Below are 25,725 nucleotides of genomic sequence, written 5' to 3'. Positions count from 1 at the left end.
CCATACCATACAGTTCCTTTGATCTAAAATGCAGACTAATCTAGAGTGACAAAGTGTAGACCAGCAGCCTCCTGGGCCTAGGATAGAGGGAAGGGAAAGACAGCAAGGGGACATGAGGAATCTGGTGGTGATGGACATGTTCTGAATGTTTTATTAAGGTGATGGTTTCACAGGTATATATCACTGCCACACTTCGTCAACTTATACACTTTAAATGGATGTCATTTACTATACATAACAGATTCTTTGATAAAGCTGATTGAAAAAAGGAGGGGAGAGGCCTCAGGTCCCCCAAATTATGAGGCTGGTTCAGCAAATGAAGACTAGAAGCTTATTCTGCCAATCTTATGAAGAGTCAGGCCCCAGATATTTGTGCATGTTCATAGCAACATTATTCATAACAGCCAGAAGGTGGAAGCCACCCAAGTGTCCACCAGTGGATAAACAAACTGTGATCTCTGCATATGGGTCATTGAATAGAAAGGATGAAGACCTTAAAAGGGAAGGAAATTCTGCAGTATGGTACAACATGGGTGAACCCTGAAGACATTATGCTAAGAAAGCCAGACACAAAGGACAAATTTTGTGATTCCACTGATATGAGGTACCTGGTCAAATTCATAGATACAGTAGTCAAATCCTAGAGACAGAAAGTAGGAGGGTAGTTTCAAGGGGTTTCAGGGAGGAGAAAATAGAAAGTTAGCATCTGATGGGTACAGCATTTCAGTTTTGCAAGATGACAAGAGTCCTGTGGATGGATGGTGGTAATGGCTGTGCAGCACTGGGGATGTACTTAAGGCCACTCAGCTGTGGGCTTAAAAATGGTTGAGATGGTAAATTTTTCATTCTGTGTATTTTACCACAATTTTAAGGGTTTTTAATTGTTTTAATGTTTATTTATGTTTGAGAGAGAGAGAGAGAGAGAGACAGAATGTGAGCAGGGGAGAGGCAGAGAGAGAGGGAGACACAGAATCTGAAGCAGGCTCCAGGCTCTGAGCTATTAGCACAGGGCCCAATGCAGGGCTCAAACTCACAAACCTTGGGATTATGACCTGAGCTGAAGTCAGATGCTTATCCAGCTGAGCCACCCAGGCACCCCAAGGGTTTTATTTTTAATATAAAAAAGGAAGGAGACACCTGCCAGGTAGCTGGGGGTCACATTGTCTGGTCAGTGTGTCCTTCACCAGCACAGAAGCCTGCTTGGAAAACCAGGTTCTAGCAGAGGGAGGGCACTCGGGCTCCAGAGGAGTGGTCAGAGTCCTTCCTCTTGAGCAAAGCCAGAGACTTCACCCTTCGAATGTTCTAAAAGATGTCCTAACTGGCAACCAGGAGACCATAATCTAGTCCCTCTCTACCCTTACCACCTGTATGACCTTGAACCAACTTCCTCATCTATAAAATGGAAGTGACTGGGGGGAGGGGGGGATGGGCATGAAGGAGGGCACTTTGGGGATGAGCACTGAGTGTTATGTAGAAACTAATTTGACAATAAACTATTTGTAAAAAAAAAATAAATAAAAATAAAAATAAAAAAAAATAAAAAATAAATAAAATGGAAGTGACAACAACATGTCACAGAGTTGTTGTCATGATCAAATGAAATCATTTATGTTGTTGAACTTCAAAAAAATAGAGGATGCTGTGCATATGAAGATCTTTATTATTCTGAACACTGATCTTCCAGGGAGACCAGTGAGGTCAGGGGAGCAGATGCAGACTAAGTCTGACCAGGTCAAGAATTTATGACTGAAATTATCCCACTGATTTTACTGGAACCCCAGGAAGTGTGCTGCGAAGTGAATAAGCAGCTCCTGAGAATTGCTTGGCCAGGTTAGCTGCCTCTGATTCACTCCTCTTCTCCCCGTTCAGATTTCTGACAGATGGACACAGGAATTGCTTCCTAGTTCAGTGAGTGAAATGGACACAGTGAATAGTTTACAGCTTACCCCTGAGCCAGTAAATCCAAACTCCTCTGTACTGTAGTGTGCCTGGAACACATTAAATCTGGCATAAGATGAGACATAAAATATATCGGAGTTTAGTTGATGTGTTAATTTACCTGTCAATGGAAATCAGATGTCAAGATTCACTGCAGCGCAAAGTAGCAATTTGTGGCTTTGTCAGAAGTATGGGTCTAAACCATGATTTAGAAGCCTTGCCAGAGCACCACGGATGTCTCAGGGATGAGGTGGCCCTGAGAAGTGTCAACAGCTTGGCAGTCCAGCCCTGGGTAGGGTCCATCATCCTCTCTCTACCGCTGTCTTCCCTGTACCAATGAGAGGTTCTCAGGCGTGGGTCGGAGGTGTGGGTGAGGTGTGTATTCCCCAAAATACAACAGATTCCATTCAAATGGTATGGATCGTTTTCCCCCTCTAAAAATGGAGGGAATCACTGCCTTACCTGCCTTCTGGAGCACTAGTGAGAAACTAATGAGATAATGGACATGAAAGTGCTTTCAAGAGTTTCATGAATAGAAACTCAGGTGAATCAGTGTCCTTAGACTGTAAGGAAGAGAGAGAGGATTGACAAACTCATGCTTCTTGAAGAGCAACTTTACTTCCTTTATTCTAATTATCATAATTATGTATGTCCATCATAGATCATACAGATTCAGAAAGGCATAAGAAAGTAAACTCAAAGCAGTCATAATCTTTAGCTGAGAGTGAACTTTGGTTAACAATGTGATATATTCCTTCCACTTTTTCTTTGTGTGTGTATAAATGGGTTTTGCCATGGTATTTCAACAGTCTTAGCTATAGATGGGTCTTGTTCTATTTTATTTTTTTTGTGGATTTATCATGAAATTTTTCTCACTTAGTAAAAGTTCTTTGAAAACATCTCTTTGCATGATTCAAGTGTCTCAGCTTCTATTAACATTCCCCTATCGTTAGACTTCTTTCTTGCTTTTTACTTTTATGAGGTTATAATCTGCCATGAATACCTTTGGATCTAACTAATTTATATCACTCTCTTTCCTCAAGAGCATTTCCTGCAAGTGGAACTTTGGAGTCTAAGAGTCTGAACAAAATTTTTCAAGTTTTTGAAACATATTGCCAAACACTTCCAGGGAAGTTCTATCAACTTACATTCTTCTCAGCAGCCTGTGAAAGTCCCTAACTCAATACATTATTGCTAGTACTGAATATTATTTTTAAATCTTGGCTGATGTAATGGAGCCCCAAACTTTTTTTTTAATCTTTTTTTTTCTTTTTTTTTTCTAATAGTTTATTGTCAAATTAGTTTCCACATAACACTCAGTGCTCATCCCCACAAGTGCCCTCCTCCATGCCCATCCCCCCTCCCCCCCACATCTATCAATCCTCAGTTTTTGTCATCATTCAAGAGTCTCTCATGGTTTGCTTCTCTCCCTTTCCCCCACCATTTCCCCCCTTCTTCTCCCCCTTGTAACTCCGTCAAGTTCCTCCTAATCCTCCTATACATGCAAACATATGGTATTTGTCCTTCTCTGCCTGACTTATTTCGCTCAGCATAACACCCTCAAGGTCCATCCATGTTGCTACACATGGCCAGATTTCATTGTTTCTCATTGCCATGTAGTATTCCATGGTATAGATAAACCACATCTTCTTGATCCATTCATCTGTTGATGGACACTTAGGCTCTTTCCATGTTTTAGCTATTGTGGAGAGTGCTGCTATGAACATTGGGGTACATGTGCTCCTATGCATCAGCATTTCTGTATCCCTTGGGTAAATTCCCAGCAGTGCTATTGCTGGGTCATAGGGGAGTTCTACTGTTAGTTTCCTGAGGAACCTCCACACTGTTTTCCAGAGGGGTGGAGCCCCAAACTTTTAAATCTAACCCTCAGTTCACGTAAGTGCTTCATAGCCCTATACAAAATAAAATAACCATGATATTGTATTTCTAAACATATGGAGGTGAGGATATAACAGTTATGAAGACCCACAAAAACAATTTCTCTTGGAACTCTATGTCAGGTATCACATTCATTTTCCCATGAACAGTTTGAATCTTATAATTGATCCTCTTTTGACTTTTGGCTTTGGCTGCTAGGAAGCACAGAACTGTACTTTAGCTAACTTTTGGTTATCATGTAGAAATCTGATGGCAACTTTGCCTTTAAATATCACCCTTAGATCAGCCTGATTCATTTATTCATATGCTTTTATTACATATCATTACATGTCACCTCAAATCTTTTTTTGAACAATGCAGAACTAATATCAGCTTTTCATCTATTATTTGCCAAGACCTGAGTTCGTTTATTCTCATTGAAGAGAGTAATGTTACCATCAGTAAAATGGACTTTATGAGAAGTTGTGATGAGTGGTCCTCACCTCCATTTCCTTTCTGACACTTCAGAGAGATGTATGTTGAGCTCTCCAACACCAAAGTCTGGGTAAAATTTGAATGTGCTGAACTAGTTCACCACCCTGCCACGCCTAGCCTTTCCCATTCTCTCCCTCCTCCTCCCCTCCACTGGCACCAGGCCTCAGAGGTTTGACATGACCATTGCAGGAAGTAGCTTAGCTCAAAGAATTTCAGTGCTCAAGCATCTTCCTAAAAGTCTTTTTTGCTGAGCCTACTTTTGGCATAAGACATCCCAGCCCAGCAGATCTGGCTCTGTTGATGACTTGGATGAGTTCCAGTCATCAACACTGGCGATGCTGGTCCTTGGCCCAGAGTCTGCAATAGGCAAGAAGGCTCCCCTGCCAGCATGTTGGCAATGTGCCAAAGAGGTCCAGAAATGGCTCTGCTGCTGTTTCACATTCCAGACTCAGACTGCAGAGATGCCCAAACCCCTGCATCCAAGCCAGCATCCTCCCATCCCCACTGGCACCTGCCCTCGCCCCTCCACTGTGCCAAACACTTCAACAGAAAACCACAAGGAAAAGCCAGCACAGAGCAGACTCTTCTGGAGCCAGGGCCTGCATTCATCCACCAAGAGACAGGTGTGTGCCCAGCAGAGGAGGCAGCTCTCATCTGGCTAGAGAGTTCAGCTGACAAGACGGGCTGCCAATCAGAGCTCAGAACAGAGCTTTCTGCCCAGTCTCCTCATTGGTGAGATGGAGTCCCAAGTGGAAGGACTGGAGAGGAAAATGTTATGGGCCAGCCTCTCTCTGACTGCTTTCCTAAACTCTGCTCAATCCTTTTTATTACCTTGCAAAAGAAAAAGACATTGTCTTCATTTTACATAAGAGAAAACTCCATGACACAGCCATGCTAGGGATGGCTGGCATCAAGAACTGCTGACATGCAGTGCAGGCAGTGTGAAGGAAGAGACGGGCCCTGGGAGAAGAGGAGGGGAAGGAAGAAGGCATCCCTGTCTTTAGTCCAATCCTAGCTTCACTAAGAATCTACAACACATAAACCTTTGTGATGACTGCAGGGTCGGGAGGGCCTGCAGAGCCATCTATTCCCAGAGCCTCAAGGACTGGAGGGCAACAGAGAGGAGCTTAAAGTGGGAGAGACAAGTTAACGAGGACCAGAGCCGTCTGGTTCTCCAAGGTTCCCTCTCTGCAGCTCACCCTTCTGCAGCTAGCGTGACTTCCCAGAATGCCACCTGACCTCAGGACCAAGACGTGCTACCCTAAGCCCCAGTCAGAGTCCTCCCCAGTGTAATCTTGCCTCCTGGGCCTCCTACAAGGTTCTGGAAGCCCTGCCAGAGAATGGAATAGGGGTGGTCTGTGTCACTGCCTCTTGGTGCAGTTCTAGCTGGCAGCCACCTGCTTCTCTCATCTGCCTCTGTAGATGAAGGTCCACCACTGTCTAGATGCTTAAGCCTCAGTGCCATCTGATATTTCCTCCACCATCCTATAGTCCTGATTCTATCTTTTAAATAGTTCTTACCAGCCCTCTCTTTTCCACCCACAGCCTGTTCCAACCCAGGCTTCCTTGGACTTCTGCAATGGCCCTCTAGCCACCAGCATCACCCACAGTCTCCCCTCTGCACCCCATACCTTTCTCCAAACCCCTCTAGGACATGGTCCTAGTCCTGTCTTCTGTCTGGTCCTATCTCTTTCTAAAGTATTTTAGATATTCCTTGTCATCTATGGGCCTGCAGTCCACAATCCTCCCTCTCGATTTATTCCTGAGGCTGCTAAAATGACCTCTTATACCTTGGTGGGTCTAGCATATTGATTAAGAACATGGGCTTCAGAGTTGAGCAGACCTATTCAAATCCTAGGCCTGCCAATAGTCACTTCAGGAATGACTTTACAAATCGGTGGATCCCAGTTTCCTTCTCAGTAAAAGAGAGATAAATAAGATAATGTATATAAAGCCTAAAGTCTGAACTCTTTGGTATGTCATTCAAAGCTTTCATTGAATTGCTTCCTGCTTGTTTTTCCAGATTGCCCCATAGCCAACTCATATTGGGGCTCACCCAGACATTCTATTGTTTTCTGAGCACACCATCCTCTTCCTAGTGTCTCTTTGTCCTTCCTCCATGTTTGATGAACTCCTCTCCATTCTCTTAACCCAACTCAAGCATCAGCTCTTTTCTTGAGCCTTCCCTTGCCCCACAGTTAAACATCTCTCCTTTGTGTGCCTATCTCAGTAATCTGTTTCTGAATACCAAATTCTCCTGAGTGTAGCTGCTTACAACAACAACTATTATATTTTGTTGGACAATAATTCAGGCAAGGCTTAACTAGGTAACTTTTTGGTTCCATGTGGTATTGACGGAGGTCATGCAGGAGCATTCAGCTGGCAGACCAACTGGTGTGCAGGGTCCAGGATGGCTTTACATATCTGCTACATTTGCAAAGTTGGTAGGGAGGCTGGGTTCAGCTGGGACTGTCTCTTGAGTGCCTGCCTTTGACCTCTCCAGTATGATAACTTTGGGGGTGTCAAACTCCTTTCATGGAAGCTCTGGGCTCCAAGGCCAAATGTCCATGGGCAAGGTGAGAGGTGCATAGCTTTCTATGATTTAGTCTCAAAAGTAACATGGTGATTTCCATCATGTGTTATTAGTCTGAGCAGTCATAAGCCTGCCTAGATTCAAGGGGAGGAGGCAGACATTTCCCACCCCTCATTAATCCTCTCAAGAGGAAAGAAATTGCAGATACATTGTAAAACTATCACCACACCTATTTTAGCACTTATCTTATTAATAATAATTACTATTATATTATATATTATTAATAATATAATTATAATAATAATATTATTATTATTCCTATTTGCCCACATACCTGCCCCAACATACTTGAGATGGCCTCAAGAGTGGAGACTGTGTTTTCTCCATCAGTTTCCATTATTGAATACCTACTATGTACTGGACACTCATGCTTACCTGCAGTCATTCTAAGCCTGGAAAAAAACCTGTAAGGTAGATGCTAAAGCTCAAGACAATGGAGTATTTGGCTTAAGATCAAATTGGGGAGTGAGAATTCAAATTTGGTCCCACCGTCTCCAAAACCAACCTCATTTTTTAGATTCTGTGCATGCTCAGCAAATTGCAGAGACCAGTGAGGATTCAGGACAGTGACACAATTAAAACACTTTACCCTGGGTCCATTTAAACCAGGTTAACCTGGTCCCAGGAGTTCCATGGAAGAACTGTTTTCCTCTCTGGACCCATCCTGAGCTAAAAGGACATGTGTGACTGTGCCCCTGTGACTGGGCAGGCCTGCCTGAGACCCATGGGCATGAACAATCCTGTAGGTTTCTTCACAGACCTGGCCCATCAAGTCCTGTCTCTTCCTCACCTAGTTTAGCTAAGTGAAACTGTAAACTCAACTCAGTAGCACTTCACTCTCAAGCATACAGTACCCAGCAGAAACCCCCCTGAGTGTTCAGGAAATACTCATAAAGGTGGAAGTGGAGCCCATTTACCCTTTATCTATGAACTTGACTATGCTAGTTAGCTCATATAAGTGGAATCATACAATATTTGTCCTTTTCGTGGCTGGTTTATTTCACTCAGCATAGTGCCCTCCTCAGGGTTCACCCATGTTGCAGCGTGTGTCAGGATCTCCTCCCTATTGAAGGCCGAATAATATTGTATTATGTATATATACTATTGTATATATCTTGTAGTGATTTTATTTTAATTTTGTGAGGAACTATCATACTGTTTTCCATAGTGGCTGGGCCTTTTTCCATTCCTCCCAACAGTGTGCAGAAGTTTAAATTTCTTCTCCACATCTTGCAAAAGTTTGTTGTTTTCCTTTTATATATATATCATAACCATTTTAAGTCACTCACTTCTTGTATATTTCTGTGGTATACATGTAAGGAATCAGGTGAAAGATAATATACACCAAAAAAGGCTGATACACTGTAGGTACTCACTGCATATTATTTCATCTAATAGTTATTTCTCACCTTTCCTCCCTGCCTGTTACCCATCTTTCCTTCTTCACCAGGTTTCTCTCAATTTTGTGGTTCTGAGAAGGTCAGACTCTAAGATGAGAGTCTTAGAAAAGAACTAAAAGCTAAAAAAATGCAAAGTGATTCTTGACTCGTAGCCAGAGCAAGTGGCCTTGATCTTTTCATAGGAGACTATCCCCCTTATAGATGCCTGTGCTTATCAAACTGAATAACCCAGACGTTCTTCACATTTCCTCCAAGGAAACAGAGCTTCCTCTTGACTCTGGTTGGAAGTAGCCCATCCACTGAACACTGAGAGCTTGGGGGCTGATTCCAGCCTCAAATGGGAAGTACTTTCTGACAGTCTCACTCCTTACAGCGACTCAGCCATCATTTCTCTCCTCTGTATGTGGTGCTCCCAGCAACCTCTGCCTGCTCCAGCTTCAGTGCATGCTCCATTGTGTTTATGAGTGTGCAGCCATCATCCTGAACAGGATGGCAGCACTTGAGTGAGGTCTTTAGAAACAGGGAAGGCCACAGCCACTGCAGCCAACTTCTACATGATTTACATTTTATATGGACAGATCCCAACTTGGTACTCAGGTAGCCATGAGGGCTGGGGATACATGAAATGTCTCTTCAGTGAAAGGCCTTTTCTCTGAAATACCAATTGTAAATTGTGAATAAAAGATAAATTCTGCATTTGAATCCATTGTCCAAAGTTACTCATTAAAAACATGTTTTCACCATTCTTTCAACAAGTGTTTACTGAGCACCCACTATATGCTAGGCACTGTTCCAGAAACTGGAGATTCCATCCTTCCAATGCTAGTGGGAGAGAGACAAGCAATGGAACTAATAAAGTGTATATTGCCCAGTTGTAAGTAGAAGGAGACAACAGAGAAGGGACATAGAAAGTGTGTAGGGCAAGTGCAGGGGAGAGATTTTAAATAAGGTCACCAGGGAAAGCCTCACTGAGAAGTTAACATTTCAGTAAAGATAGGGAGGTGAGGGAGTGAACCTCTTAGGGTTTTGGTGAGATCCTGTATAAATGTCAAGTGTTTTAATAATAAAAATAAAATCTTGACAATATTCTAGTACTCAGAGGTTTACAAAGTACTTTCCCTTAAGTATTTCACCCCAACCATTCCTGATAGAGATGTTTGCCTGACCCACAGGACAAGCCATGAATCTGGATATTCAGGTCCCATCTTCTTCCCCTATACCTAGACCTTGACAATAGCACCTACCTGGGTTCATCATTTCCCTAAAAACATGTTGCCAGCCTTTGAGGGACTAGAATCCAGTCCAGAACCCCAGCTAGCCTCTCTCTCTATGGTTCTCTGAGACTGCCAGCTTGCTTGCCAGACCTCGGTCTCCAGCCTGTTGCATGCATTCTCTCTCTGGTGCCCCACTTTCTTGCAGTCCATGATCCTCCTTCTTATTTATTCCAGGGGCTTCTAATATGGTCTTTCCACCTGGTGGGTCTAGCATATTGATTAAGAGCATGGGCTTTGGAGTCAGGTAGACATAAAATCCTGTCTCTGTGACTTTGGGAATGTTTTTACAAATCCTTGGGTCCCAGTTTCCTTCTCAGTAAAACAGAGATAATAACTACTTCATATGTGGCTATAGATCTAAATAAAATAATGCATGTAAAGCTGTTAAGACAGTACCTAGAAGATGACAGGCACTCAATAATTGGCGAGGGTGGTAGCTGTTATTAACATGATTGATATCTGAGTCAGCACCCAGTGGCTGTCTTGTCTCTTCATCAAGCAGCCATCCCTTCTACCACAACCTACATGGATCGAATGGAAGCAAGGTGACCTCCCATCTTCAAGGGGCTGAATCCATACAGCCCCCTTCAGTGGAGTTGCTGCCTCAGGAGGCCATTCTCCCTGATCAGTCCTCCTGTCCACACCCCGCAGTGCAAACAGTCCCTACTCACCTCTACTCTTCATTCCAAATAGCCTTCTCTACTGCACAGTCCCTCCTGTGGTCTCAGTTGTAGCTATAATTTGTTTATGATTAGTACTATTTCTCCAAGGCGCTACTAGAATTGTTCACTGCTTACTGAACAAACAAGAGGAGAAAATGACATATTATATGGAGTGCTGTGGTGCAGAATGGTTAAATATCACTGCTTTTCAAGGAGATTAATGGTAAATGTGCACAGAGGTCATTTATAATATTAAAAATAAAATTATTGCTGGGTCTTTTCAGCAAAGCAATGAAGATAAATGCCACATAGAGAAACCTTGGGGAAAGGGCCAGGCAACAAAATCAAGGGCCTGTTGAGGGTACAAAGGGATGAGAAATTTTTTAATTTCTTAAGAGAGCTCAGCCATGAAAACGAAACACAGTCAGCTTTCCTACTGCTAGCCTACACAAATCGTTGTGCTTCTCCCCAAGTTTATACACAGACTGACTTTGTCTGAGGAACTGGGATGTTGAAACAAACCCTCAGTGGCTCTGTTATGTCATCTGGCAGCCATGTCCACCCTAGTGCTGTCCCTGGTGTCCTTGTCTCCCCCTCACCTCCAGGCCATTGGCCAGCCCTGTCAGGGTCACCTCCAACATGAACCTCACATCACTCAATTCTTTCTGGCTCCACCATCACCAGACTCAAGCAGGCTGCCTTCATCACTTGGTTGGGCAGTTTCCACGGCCTACAAACTGGTTTTCCCACTTCTGTTGCCTCTCCAAGACATTCTCTCTAATTCGCTCAGAATGATCTTTTAAAAAACTGATCCGATTGTTTGAAAACAATTTGAGATTTGTCTTAACTCCCTAAGCAAAACCCACACTTTTTCAGCCTGCGAGGTCCTGCCTGATTGGGCCTCTGACTTCCTCCCCATGGCCCTCCTGCCCTCTGTGACCCTTCAAGCCACACTGGCCTTTGCTCTATTTCTAGTCATGAGCATCTTCTCCCACCCCAGGCATTGTCATTCCTGCTCTGCCACAGCCTTTTTACATGGCTGACTCTCTCATATCCTCCAGTGTCAACTCAAATATCACCTGCCCAGAGAGGACTCATGCAGCCCACCTGTCAAATTAGGTCACTCACGTTACCCACTGTTCACTATTTCTAACCCCAGTGCCAGCTCTTAGTAGAATCTCTGAACACATTTTTTCAATAAACCAGAAGTTGAATGGGGGGGGGGGGGGGGGGGGGGGGGGGAGGGTAGGGGAGATGTCTACAGTGTAACCTAAAGGAATTAGCAATTTCCAGGATGCAAGAAAATTCCACTTCACTCCATTCTTCTACTTATACTTGGTGATCTATTCTGCACTCTTTCAACACACATTCATTAGTGGTTGCTATGTGCCAGGCACTCTCCAGGAGATAAAAACAAGTAAGACAGGCCCCCTGCCTCAAAGAATTTAGAATTTAGCGAGAGAAACTAACAACGTAGACATAATCACCTAATAGAGGAGGCGAGTGCACAGTTAAAGGTAGGGAGAAATTACCAGTGTGCCCCGGGGGGAGGCACGCATCTTTCTTTAAGGATGATGAACAGGCAATTGGGGAAAGTGACATCTGAGTTAGGAGGAATTGCTCAAGTAGAGAAGATGATTCCGGACACCAGAGTAGGGTTATACAAAGGCTGTAGCCATGGCTGCATGTTCAAGAAACTGCAAATCGTGGTATTTGGCTAAAGATGCAAAAGAACACAGTGAAGCTAGGAATGTGGGCTGTGGCAGGAGTGCAAAGCCTCAATTTGGTTTGAATGCCATGGAAACCAGCAAAAATTTAGGATTAGGACCTAACGGGAACTGGGCTCAGAAAGCTAACTCTGGTAGTGGGGTCATTCCAGAGACAAATAATCTTGAAAATTCCTTATCGCAATTATTTTTCATAGCTATTATTTGTGTTGTACGTTACTATTGGGTTTGTCTCTATCATTGCTTTGTTGAAAGGGCCTGGCCCTATATATGTTCAGCTCTACTGTGGGATATGAGGGATTCCCAAAAGTGCTGTCTGACCCTAAGATTTGGCCTGTTCAACCCCATCACTGGCCCCTTCCCACCCACCCTCCATGGCCAATTCTCCCCAACTCCCTGGGTTATTCTCTGAAATGAGCTCATAAGAGCTCCACATAATGTTTTATGTGTACAATTTCACTTGGTCCTCACAAAAACTGTAAATTAGACAGCATCCGCAACTTACAGATGGGAGAGGCCCTATAAACTCTGTTCGAGTTCACACCACTAGTTAGTGATACCTTGGGTCTGCTGGAGTGGTAACAGGAATGGAATCCTGGTGTGAACAGAACCCTAAGAACCCTGGACCAAGGAGGAAGTTGTCATGGTGAGACAATGGGTGGTTCTGAGAGGTTCCGTATTTCTCCAAGGGGACAAGGAACTGAAGGTCCATTTATTCCTCCAACACTAGAGGTTCTCAGACTTTGGTTGTCACCCAGGGAGCTTGTGGAAAATGCTGGTCCCAGAGTCTCACCCCCAGATATTTTGACTCTGTAGGTCTATAGTGTGGCCCCGGAAGCAGCATGGTTACCAAGCTGCTCTGTGATGTTGATGCAGAGTCTCTGTGGACACACCATCAATGCAGTATCCTAAGCCCATGGTGAATGTGAATGGCTGGCTGTAAGGATCTACAAACAAGGAAACTGAGGCCCAGAGAAGTGATATTCTCATGACCTCTGAGGCCTAGTGGCAGAGCCAGGCCTCCAACCAGCTCTCCTGACTCCCAGCACGGTGCTTTCTTACACAGCCAATGGGGGCCCTCCATACCCAGGCCCTCTCCTCACCAGTTTGCATTTTGAGTAGGAGCCCAAGATGCCAGTTCTTTAATGAGGTTGTCCAACTACAATTTACGAGGCCCGAAGCCCTCAGCACGACTGGTCTCTGCCAGGCTTAATTTACGCAGTCCGCAGGCCTTCCAACACCCCCATTAACGTCAGCATGGTGGTGGCAGCTATTAGTCAGTGCACACTGTTTGACTACATCCTCATCATGTCACCATCCATTTTCACATCTCTGGGCTTGTTTACCCGTGAGTACTAGATTCTCCTCGTCCTGGAAAACGTGAAGTTTCCACCGGCAGGTGGGAGCTTTGTTCTGCCCCTGGGCTCCGGCTCCAGCCCTCTCCTGACTTCCCCGCCCTCTGGAAGCCAGGCTCCTCCCACATGGCATCTCCCCTTCTCTTTAATTTAAAAGCAAGACCCCCTTCTTGCTGACACAGCACTCAATTTTCCCCCCTTTAACGAGTGATATCAGTTAGGCAAGAGCAAGCAGGTGGGAGACGGCCTGAAAGCTGATACAAATGTGCCTTTTTTAATGCCACATAAATCACCTTAATTAAAAATTAATTAAGCGCCCTAAAATTTGACATTCATTTAAAAAAGAAATTTGAGTTAAGAGAGTTGTGTCCACAGCATCAAATCTCCAAGATGCAACTGAAGGAGACGAGCATGTGTAGATGTCTGTTTTGAATGCACAATTTGGGGAAAGGAGTCATTCCCAGGGAGTGAACTTACTAAATCCCCCATAGTGTAGAAGATCGACTCATGTACCTGACCTAGGGCACACATGTCTCTAGTGCAAATCTGAACTCATTTCTATTACATCCACAGAGGAGATAAATGGGCAAACAAATGTGGCATTATGTTTGCTCTCTCAGGAGAGATGTTCCAGGGTGCAGATGACCAATGACCAAGACAGGAAAAGCCAATGTGAGGCAACCAAGGGAAGCTTCCTGGGCAAGTGAGTGGCTCAGTAAAGATGCCTACCTAGCAGAGCATCAGGCTTCAGGAGAGAGGCATTAAGTGGTGAACATTAGTAAAGATGGCACCAACTATATCAACTCAACCTTTGCCAGAGAGCTGCCAACAACATTGCTAGAACCCCAGAATCAGGAAGTTGAGTTATGGAAGGGCTCTTGGAGGTTGGATTTGAAGTTACACTCTCACTGTACCAAGGGTGCCCTGGAGAGCCATGGAGGTAAAGGATCCACCTGTGACACACAGATGCTCAGGGGTAGATCCTCCAGCCCTCCAAGGAAGTGGTTCTCAACCCTATGCCCATGAGAGTCACCTGGGAAGCTTCTCAAATCACCAGGGCCAAGGGCTCCTCCCCCAGAGAGACTGATTTCACTGATCTAGGTGGGGTCTGAACATCAACAGTATTTCTAACTTCCCAAGTGACTCCCATGGGCAGTCAGGGAGCTGCTCCAGAAGGTAACATAATCTGAGTCCTTGGAGAGTGATTCCACCTGGGATGGTGTGACCCAATTCTGGGCTCTTCTCCTGTGATTTACTAGCTGTAAGACCCCAGGCAAGGTGCCTAGCAAGTAACCAGTTGCATTTTGTTGTGTCTTACTGTTTAAAAAGCATTTCTCTCGGGGCGCCTGGGTGGCTTAGTCGGTTAAGCATCCGACTTTCGCTTAGGTCATGATCTCGCGGTTCGTGGGTTCGAGCCCCGCGTNGACATATATGTATACACCTTTGAACTCATCACCACAGGCAAGACAGTGAATATATGTGCCACCCCCAAAAGTGTCCTCCTGTCCCTCAGCAATCCTTCCTTTCAGGATACTATTGATCTGCTTTTGCCAGTATAGGTTAGTTTTCATTTTTTAGAATGTTATATTAATAGAGGGGCGCCTGGGTGGCTTAGTTGGTTAAGCGTCCGACTTTCACTTAGGTCATGATCTCGCAGTTCATGGGTTCGAGCCCCGCGTCGGGCTCTGTGCTGACTGCCAGCTCAGAGCCTGGAGCCTGTTTCAGTCTGTGACTCCCTCTCTCTCTGACCCTCCCCTGCTCACACTCTCTCTCTCTATCTCTCCTAGAAATAAAAAAGAAAATTAAAAAAAAAAAAGCATTTCTCTCTACGTTATTTACTTTCTCGAATCCTCATTCTTCTGATTAATCAGATGGGGATAGTAATAAACGTTCTGCCAGTTGTTTATGAGGTTCAAACAAAGAGGGATTAGGAAAGCACATGGCAAGGTGTTAAAATGCTATACAAGGGTAAGGAATGATGACAATTTACTACCCCCAGTGCCTTTGATGTCATTCTGGGAAGAACTGCCTTTCCAAAAATAATAAATAAATTCCCAAAAAAGAAGAGCCTTATTAACCAAAGATCCTTAAGCACCAACTCTCCCCAGAATGGCTTAATCTCAGCTCTCCATAGTCTTTCTGTAATTAAGACATTTGTTGTTTCAGTGGTTACCAGGAATCACTGGCACCATGGCCGGAAGTGGTCAGGAAACTCCAGCAGGAAGCACCTTCCTTACTGCTCTGGGGCAGGCCATGACTATCCAGGCCCTCGGGCTACCTACTCCACAAGCTGGAACAATCATTTCACAGCCACAAGAGGGGATCCTGTTAGGAAACTCAGGCCCTTTATTAAAACCATTCACCAAGGGTACTTTCCTCCTCGGAATTTATTGGCCCCATAAAGAAAATAACTTGGGAAGACAGAGCGGTTGTTTCCTGTTGCGCCTCATTAGTTTTGAGTTTGGGCTGGCAGTAGAGATCAGAGTACTGGGCGTCCATCTAATTTAATCTCTCACAGGCATAAAGCTCCCTGTGGTACAGAGGAGGAAACTATCAGGGAGCCTGGAAGTCTCCAGCCAGGGGAGGGAGATGGAAGGAGTTGATAGAAGCAGGGCTGAAGGAGACAGCTTCTCTCAGCTGTGGCTGTGCAGCAGAGAGTTCCTGGGGATAAACTCTGGGGCATCCAGAGGGTAAAAGCAGGACTTCCTTCCAGCAATGAGACCCCTTCCTTGTGGAGGCTTATGGTCAAAGGAGAGGGATATTGACTTCCTGCTCTTCCGTACTCCTCCTAATGACACCCATCACCCAAGGGGGACCCCACAGTACAAAGGATAGAGAACAAGATGTCCAATCCCTCGGCAAGCCATGTAAGTGCTCGGAATCTTTGTATTCTCAACTATAAAATGAACACAATAATACCGGCCGCAGATAATCCATACTTTCAGTTCAACTTCCAAATATTGGGATGGGAAGATCTCTGTAGAGGGCACTGTTGGGAACTCATGTAGATAAGACTTGATACTTCCCTTTAGGTCCCTTACAGTTTGCTGAGAAAGACGGGCATACAAACAGCTAATTATCACATCAGGCAGAATGCCAGCCACATTCAGGGGTGCCTCGGTGGCCCAGTCAGTTAAGCATCCATCCGATTCTTGATTTCAGCTCAGGTCATGATCTCACAGTTTGTAAATTCAAGCGCCGCATCCGGCTCTGTGCTGATGGTGCAGAGCCTACTTGGGATTCTCTCTCTCTCTCCCTCTGTCTGTTCTCTTTCTCTTTCAAAATATGTCCTCCATGTTTAAGCAAGAAGTGATGTGTCATAGGGGCGCCTGGGTGGCTTAGTCGGTTAGGCGTCCGACTTTCGCTTAGGTCATGATCTCGTGGTTCGTGGGTTCGAGCCCCGCGTCGGGCTCTGTGCTGACTGCCAGCTCAGAGCCTGGAGCCTGTTTCAGTCTGTGACTCCCTCTCTCTCTGACCCTCCCCTGCTCACGCTATCTCTCTCTCTCTCTCCTAGAAATAAATAAAAACATTTAAAAAATTTAAAAAAAAAAAAGAAGTGATGTGTCATAGAAGCCTAAGTGAAAGCACAGTTTATGGAAGGGGGAGAATGGGACAGTCCATGAAAGTGTCACACATGAGCCAGGAAGACTAGATCCCCATTGTTGAAATATGGTGAGTTGGCGGAAGAGGTTCCCAAATGCCAGGGCAGCCCTAGCAACGGCGGGACAACCCAAAGACCACTAAGGGCGATCCACTCTCTGCCTACCATGTGGAAGAGACTCTGGAAGCCTAAAAGACAAAGAAGCAATCACCAAGGAAGATATGGATAATTCTGGATTATGTACAAGTTTAAGACTGCTGTGTATCAAGATGCATTATAAACAGAGCAAAAATACTCATACAATACTGGGGGGAAATTGTCAAATGTGTAACCAATTGTTTCATATCCTTATTAATAATCTCATACACACTGGAGTGCCTGGGTGGCTCAATTGGTTAAACGTCTGACTCTTGGTTTTGCTCAGGTCATGATCTCTCAGTTCGTGAGTTTGAGCCCCGCATCAGGCTCTGTGCTGGAACCCGCTTGGGATTCTCTCTCTCCCTCTCTCATTTTGCCCCTCCCTTGCTCATGCTCTTTGTCTCTCAAAATAAATAAACTTTAAAAAAAAAAAAACTCCTGCCCTTCAACAGGAAAACATGAAGAACCTAACAGATAAATTGGCAAATGGAAGTGAGCAAATCCCTGAAAGTCAGAGTAAAATAAAGCTAGTAACATGTGGGAAAATATCCAGCTTGCTAACTATCAAAGAAATACAAATAAAACAGCAGGGAAATACTTTGAGTTAAAAATAAAAACCATGCTAATATTCAGGGTTGGCCAGGATGTAGTAAGAGGGGAGGGCTTGTATGAACACAGCTGGTGAGAGTGTAAATTGGATTAACTTCTAGAAAGCAATTTGGCAATATGTATCAAGGGCTTTTAAAATGTTTATACTCTTTGATTCAGTAATTCCACTTCTGGGAATCTATCCTATGAAAATAATCTGAAATGTGGGCAAAGGTTTATGCTCAAAGATATTCTTCAAAGTGTTATTATAAACAGTCTAGCAATCCAGTCATTGAATAATGTTTAAATAAATGATGGTACATATCACACAGGAATGTAGCCATTAGAAAGTGTTCTTATGGGGAAGTTTTAAACCCTGGGAAAGGCTTGTGATACAACCTTAATTATTTTAAGGCATATATACATATGACACAACTATACACACTTTGAAAGCATAGGCCAAAAACAAGATGTTAAAAATGATGGCGTCGTTTTTGTTTATTTTACCCTGGTTTCAAACTTTAGACAATAGGCATATGTTTTTTGAATGAAGGAATGTAAAAGAAAGTATGAGACCTATTCAGAGAATGACAAGTAACGGACATGTGAAACATGCATGTGTTTATGAAAACACACAATGGAAAGAAGGCCTAATCATAAGGTGTGAATAAAACATGACACAGTTTTCATTTGCTCCATAGGTTTTTTAAATTTTATTTTGCTTACGTTTCCTTTGGTAGTGCTGGGAGTGAGGGTAATAAGGTCCTAATTATTTAATGGTCACATATAAGGCATAAGAAGAAAATGTTTAGGAGACTAGAAATCACCAAGCAAAGATGAAGGAGAATTTTCTATCATTCTCAAATGTCTTTGCCCTGAAGGAGGAGCACAGAGGCCAGGCAGTGTCACTAGCAGGTAGGGCCCACCAGCTGCAGTGGATATACCAGTCTGCTTTCAGGAGCAGCACCCAGCTGGAGGCCTCTAGCCAGCCACCATGCCTCACCTTCACTTAACTGGGAACTACCCCCTATTGAATGGAAACAACAAAGCTGCCCTGTCCTGGAGGTTATAAGGTTGAGTGCACAAGCAGGTAAAGTGCCCGGTGCTGTGCTTGGCAGAAAGCAGGTATGCCACATATAATGCCAGGTGCCCTTGCTATATGCTCTTGCTTCCTGTGACAAAGTCCACAGCCACTCCCAGCAACCCCCCCACCCCCAGTCAAAGCTTCAGGGAGGACACCCCTCCTCCAGCTCTGCCAGGGGAAAGAGAGACAGCCCTTTCTGGGGACCAGCACCAGTTCCTTAGAAGCACTGTATTTCCCGGCTTCCAAGATGACATGCCTGACAAGTGGGAAATTCATACACAGAATTAAAGCTATAAAATGAATTTGGCATCTTACCTTTGAAAGTGAGCATTGTGATAAAGGGCTAGTATCCAAAATCTATAAGGAACTCACCAAAACTCCACACCCAAAAAACAAGTAATCCAGTGAAGAAATGGGCAGAAGACATGAATAGACACTTTTCCAAAGAAGACATACAGACGGCCAACAGACACATGAAACAATGCTCAGCTTCCCTCCTCATCAGGGAAATACAAATCAAAACCACACTGTGATACCACCTCATGCTGGTCAGAGTGGCTAAAATGAACAAATCAGGAGACTGCAGATGCTGGCGAGGATGTGGAGAAACGGGCACCCTCCTACACTGTTGATGAAATGTAAGCTGGTGCAGCCCCTCTAGAAAACAGTGTGGAGGTTCCTCAAAAACTTAATAATGGAACTCCCCTATGATCCAGCAATAGCACTGCTAGCAATTTACCCCAGGGATACAGGAGTGCTGATGCATAGGGGCACATGTACCCCAATGTTCATAGCAGCACTCTCCACAATAGCTAAAACATGGAAAGAGCCTAAGTTTCCATCAACTGATGAATGGATCAAGAAGATGTGGTTTATCTATACCATGGAATACTACATGGCAATGAGAAAGAATGAAATCTGGCCATGTGTAGCAATGTGGATGGAACTGGAGGGTATTATGCTGAGTGAAATAAGTCAGGCAGAGAAAGACAGATACCATACGTTTCACTCATATGTGGATCTTGAGAAACTTAACAGAGGACCATAGGGAAAGGGAAGGGGGTGGGGAGTTACAGAGAAGGAGGGAGGCAAACAGCAAGAGACTCTTAAAGACTGAGAACAAACTGAGGGTTGATGGGGAGAGTGGGGAGGGGAAAGTAGGTGATGGGCATTGAGGAGGGCACTTGCTGGGATGAGCACTGGGTGTTGTATGGAAACCAATTTGACAATAAGTAATATTTAAAAAAGAAAGAAAGAAAGAAAGAAAATGATCATTAGGTCTCCTGTCATTCCCTTTGTATTTTGATCCCAGGTGTGAGTATTGGGAATTTGGAGGGGTGGGGGAGACTTTCCATTGAGCAGCCCTCTGCAGTTGGAATTATTAAGGGATTTGGAAGAGACATTGTCTTAGGGTGTCTTGAGGCACAGGGATGGATGAGGGTCATTTCTCCTGTGTGGGGAGGAAAGGCAGAGAATGTCTAGTCCAGGGAACCACAGGTCACAAAACAAGCTGTGTAACAGGGGAGTTGATCTAAAGCCATGCACGCTGGGCCTCGGCTGACTTAGCCTGTGACTGGAGCTGGAATATTAAAGCCAGTGGCTTAGCTGGTGTATAGGTTCCTGTGGCTGCTCTAACAAACCACCACATTAAGACAACACCCGTTAATTCTGTATGGGCAGGAGTCTGACATCAGTTTCACTGGGCTTACATCATCTTAGTGGCAGGGCCAGCTCCTTCTGGAGGCTCCAAGGGGGAATCAGTTGTCTTGCCTTTTCCTGCTTCTAGAAGCTGCCTACCTTCCCTGGCATGTGACCCATTCCTCACATTCCTCCAGACTCGTTCCCATGATCATATCTCTTGCTTCTTTGACTTTCTTGCCACTTTCTTTTAAGATCTCTTGTGATCATACCTGGATAATCTGGATAATTTCTGCATTTAGAGACCCTTAACTTAATCCCATTTTACCACATAAGGGAACATATTCCAGGTTTGGGGGATTAGAATATGGCTACTGGGGGGGGGGGATGTCATTTTTTCATTTTTCAGCCTACTGCAGGCAAGGTAATCTAATGTGCATGCTTTTCACGAATCCTCGTAGGGGCCAGGCACTGGCTAGGGCTGAGGGGACAGCATGCAGACACTTAGACAACTTGGTGAAGAAGATGGGACCACACATCCATGTTTTACAGCCAGTTTGCATGGAACAAACATCAAATAAAGCTCAAGCCCAGGTTTGTGTGGACAGACACTGAGAAGTGAGGCAGGAAAGGAAATTGGGGCCCAGAGCACAGAGGACCTTGCAGAGCAGGGAAAAGGGCTTGGACGTGATCTCCTGGAGGAAGAAGGGCCTGTGTTTTCCGTGCCCAGCAGTTCCATAGAACACAAAGACAGGCTGGAGGCCCATCTGAGAATGTTGTGGCCATGTGCCAACCACTGACAAATTGAGCCTTATGTGGACTGGCCTGTGAAGGGGGAGCCCAAGGCCACTTCCAGCACCCCCTTCCATGAGATGGAGAGAGCCGCTTTGCAGTCTGACAGGCTGGGTCCACACCCCACTTTCCATCTTTAGGGAAGTCACTCAGCTGCCCTGGCTCAGTTTCCCCCCTTAGGAAATGGTCGCTATTAAGACTTGCCTAGCTTCTTCACAGAGCCAGACATGCTGAGTCAGTACACAGAGGATTCTAGAAATAAACAGGCTGGACTTGATGTTAGTTTCAGTGGGAACTGAAATGAACCAAAAAATCGTGGAATTTTAGATATTAAAGATGAGCTAACCTGGAGAGTCCCACATCACAATCAGCTGGGAGTGCGCACTGAAATGAAATTTAATAAAGGGAGTCTAATCTCACAACCAGAGTTGGAGAAGCACCCCCTCCCCATATATGAAGCTCAGAGAGGCTGTGGGACCCAGCCAAGTGGGAATCCTGGTCACCCTCACCCCCACCCAGCTGAGCATTGAAGTGGGTGAGATGGGGGTGGGGAGACTGCTGAGGCACCAGCAGCCATGGAGGAGCTAGAAAAGAGGACAGAGTGCAAGTCCAGTGGACTTGGCCGGTCGACCTGGGTGGGCATTGCCTGCTCATCTCCACAGGAACCTAAGGCTTCCCCCATCCCCCCAGACTAATTGCTGCCTGGTGGAGGCACACTCAGAAACACAAGCCAGGCCCTTGCTAGGTGGTCCCCAGGCAAAGTTCCCCGTTTAGTAGGGCAGGCTGGTCCAGGCCAACTTAAGCCTGGTTCTCTGGGGTCAGAAGTTAATTTGTTATCATAACCCATTGTTCCTGATACAGAAACAAATAATGTCTAATAGGCTCATTATAAATTGTTCCTTTTCTTTTCTGCCACTGAATAATATGATTTATATGAGATTTATGATTTATATAAAAATTTCAGAATGGACCTTAGAAATATCATCAAAATCCCTCCTCTTATAGATGGAGAGACAGGGAGCCAGACAGAGGAGGGGTAGGTTCAGCATCACACAGCTCGTCCAACAACAGAAAGTGCTGTATGTTTCTAGAACCACCCCAATGGTGCATCTAGAGTCAAGAACATGTGAGACATACACTGGACCAGATATGCCCCAAACCTGACCTTGCGGATACAGTTGTCTGTGTGCAGATGAGACTACAGGCTCTCCACCTGGCACATTGAAGCTGGGGCTGGAGGACCCCAGAGTGCCAGGGGGATGCGGGCCAAACCTAGGCCCACTCTGCTATTCACCATCGCTGGAAAGTGAGGACCGACACCCCCAGGGGCTGGGGGACAGAGTGTTACGGCTTTGTCTTCCTCTTGGCCTCCTGGTATTGCCCTGTGTATAGCCAGATCAGCATGTCAGTCAGACCTTGGGATGTGAAGGGCAGGACAGAGCGATGCTGTCCCTGAGCCTTCCCACAGGGCCACCCGAACTGACCAGGGGCATGTGTCTCTGTGTGCTCTCCAGGAACATCCCCGGGCTCCAAGATGGCCTTGCAGAGTTCCTTCACCTGCTGGAACGGGAGAGTCCTCCAGCTCGGGCAGGCCTGCGACTTCCACCGGGACTGCGCCCAAGGAGAAGATGAGAGCCAGCTGTGCAGTGAGTAGATGCGGCTGCCTCTCTTACCCCAGGCCAGCCCATGCCTACACCCCCCTGCCCCATCACCCCGGACACACAAACTTAGACACCCTCCCTTGCATCCAGTGCCACCTGTTTGCTCCCAGAGAAGACTTCTAAAAGCTACACTGTCTCCAAGAGACAGAGCTAAGATCTGCATCTAGAAACAGCAGCATAGAAGTTAAGAACCAAACAAGAGCTTGTAGCTCATGCTGCCAGCATCCTCATGGCACAGAGAAGATGTGCAGGATAAAGCCTAACCAGGAGCATGACAGTAGATGCCCCCTACGCCCAGACTCCCCTCCCTTTTCAGGCCTTATCTTCCACCACCCACCTGGCCCTCTGATCCTCCGGGTCCTTCATGTGCCCCAGCACCGGCTGTATCAGCCCTGCCCCGACATGCCTCCGTGGCTCTGCTCGTGCAGTACCCCAGGCCCAGACTGCCCCTTCCTTCTCGGGTCACCCCCAGTCAGTCCTTCTGGGAAGCTTCCTCTGATGCCTCCCACAAGTGCCACCCCAACAAATACAGCTGGCTTCTCCTTTCAACACCCCCCATTGGTGTATCCATCCATCCCCCACATGTCCATCCTTTTTTATTTACATCTTTTTAGAAATATAATTCATATACCATACAATTCACCCACTTACAGTATACACCTTAGTATTTCTTAGTATAGTCACAAGGCTGTGCACCATCACCCCAATCTAATTTTAGAACATTTTTATCACTCCAAAGGTAACCCCTAGCCAACTTTCCTTATTTCCCAACAATCAGCCCTCCCCCCCGCCCCCCAGGGGCCGCTAGCCCTAAGCAACCCCTAATCTACTTTCTGTTTCTATAGATTTGCCTATTCTGGGTTTTTCATATAAATGGAATCGTACAATATGTATTCTTTTGTGATTAACTTCTTTCACTTGGCATAATGTTTTCAAGGCCCATCCATGTTGTGTCATGTATAAGAATCTCATTCCTTTACTGCCAAGTACTATTTCATTGTATGGCTATCAGCACATTTTCTTCATCTATTCATCAGTTGATGGGCATTTTGGTTGTTTCCACTTTCTGGCTGTTATGAATTTTGCTGCTTTGAACATTCCTGGACAAGTTTTTGTATAGACAGACATTTTCTTTTCTCTTGGGTACATGCCTAGGAGTAAACTGCTGGGTCAACTCTGTATTTCATATTTTTAAAAAGTTTATTAATTTATTTTGAGAGAGAGAGAGAGAGAGAGAGAGAGCAGGGGAGGGGTAGAGAGAAAGGGAGGGAGAGAGAAAATATCCCAAGCAGGCTCCACACTGTCAGCGCAGACCCCAATGAAGGGCTCGAACTCAGTGAATCATGAGATCATGACCTGTGCCAAAATCAAGAGTCAGACACTTAGCTGACTGAGCCACCCCGGGCATCCCTGTATTCAACATTGTAAAGAACTTCCAGGCTGTTTTCTGAAGTAGCCACACCATGTGACATTCCACAAGTAATCTATAAAGTACCTAATTTCTCTACATCCTCATCAACACTTACTATGATCTGTCTTTTTATTTCTGCCATGCTAGTGGGTGTGCATCCATTCCATTTCATGGAGGTGGTTTCCACATCTCTCTCCCTCACTTTGGGCAGATTGGGTCTGTTTCTCATCCCCACACCAGCACCTCCTGGCACAGCATCGGTGGTCACTATTTGTTGATTCAGATGACTAAATGAGTCAGGAAACTTGCTCTCCGTGGACACAAGCAAATTGTTGAGATTTCACTGATAGTTAGGGACAGAGTTAGACTCCCAGCCCAGTGCTCACTCCACCTGAATCCAGCGTTCTCGGCAGCTTCCTGGTTACAAGTATACACTCGAGAGGTTTTTACATGTATGCCAGGGAAAGCACGAAAACACATATATTGTGAGCTAGAAAATGTACCAGAGCCCACAGCAGGTTATGAATAACAGGTGCCTGTCTTTACACTGCTGCAAATCCAGCATGGGAAGGGAGCGAAGCCACAGAGTCACAGTAGGGAAAGGATGTGGCAGAGGCGTGTCTGGGGTGCTCTGGGGCCCAGACACAGGAACAAAAGCCCCGCCCCTCAGATGCACTGGCCCCAAGACATTGTGGCCTGCAAAATAGCCTTAAAAAGTTAACAGTATCCCCCACAGCATCTGCAGAACAGATTTTCCCTTGGGGAAGAAAAGGTTTTATTTATTCTCTTTTAAATGAAGCAATAAATAAAATCCATTTTTTCAATTTGAAAAACTTCCTTTTGAGATAAAACTTCCCAGTGAAGTTGTCCAATAATGATGGAATCATGGTTGTTTAGATAAAACTCAGTAAAGACGGATAGGTAAGCCCCTTGATTATCCCACGCTGTCCCTGGCCTTTCTTCACAAAGCTCTCACTTGACGCAGGGACCAAAATGAAGCCAGCCCACCCGTGCGGCCCTGGGCAGGGGTCTGTGTGTGTCTCTCTAGTTATTGGTCTCTGCAGTGTTTCCAGCAGTGTGTCTGAGCTGTGTGATTTTGCTTTTGTCTTTTTAAAGTTTTTTGATACCCACTTCCCAGCTGGGATGCAGGTCAGGCCGGCCATGCCCTGGTTTGCAGTTGGGAAAATGAAAGCACAGAGAAGGTAATTGATTTGTTCGGGGTCACACAGCATGTCAGGAACAGAGGCGTGATTAGAGCAATGAGCCTGTGGGATCCAGCCCATTACCGTGGGCTCAGGCATTCTCTTACCATTCTAGGGCTGCTGTTAATGGATATCCAAGGCCAACTCCAAGCTTGAGGACAGCCTGGCTCCAGTATGGAGGGCAGGTTTCTGGGGCCCAGAGACCTTTTCAGCCACACTTGAAAAGCTGCTCTGACCAGCTCTCAGAATGACAGTTCCACTCTGGAGAACACCCCTACTGAGTTCTTT

General features: G+C 45.3%; 1 protein-coding gene across 1 annotated transcript in view; it reads left to right on the top strand.

Annotated features, from left to right (window-relative positions):
• ALK (ALK receptor tyrosine kinase) overlaps positions 1–25,725 on the top strand; it is a 671,693-nt gene that overhangs the window by 524,245 nt on the left and 121,723 nt on the right. The window contains exon 6 of the mRNA XM_039238463.1: positions 22,678–22,809. Coding sequence (XP_039094394.1) covers positions 22,678–22,809 — 132 coding nt within the window. The remainder of the gene's footprint in view (positions 1–22,677; positions 22,810–25,725) is intronic.

The sequence above is a fragment of the Hyaena hyaena genome, unplaced genomic scaffold, assembly GCF_003009895.1.
Source record: "Hyaena hyaena isolate Hyena2069 unplaced genomic scaffold, ASM300989v1 scaffold_140, whole genome shotgun sequence".
NCBI lineage: Eukaryota > Metazoa > Chordata > Mammalia > Carnivora > Hyaenidae > Hyaena > Hyaena hyaena.
Note: the sequence above shows the minus strand (reverse complement) of the source record. Positions and strands in the feature narration are given on the sequence as shown.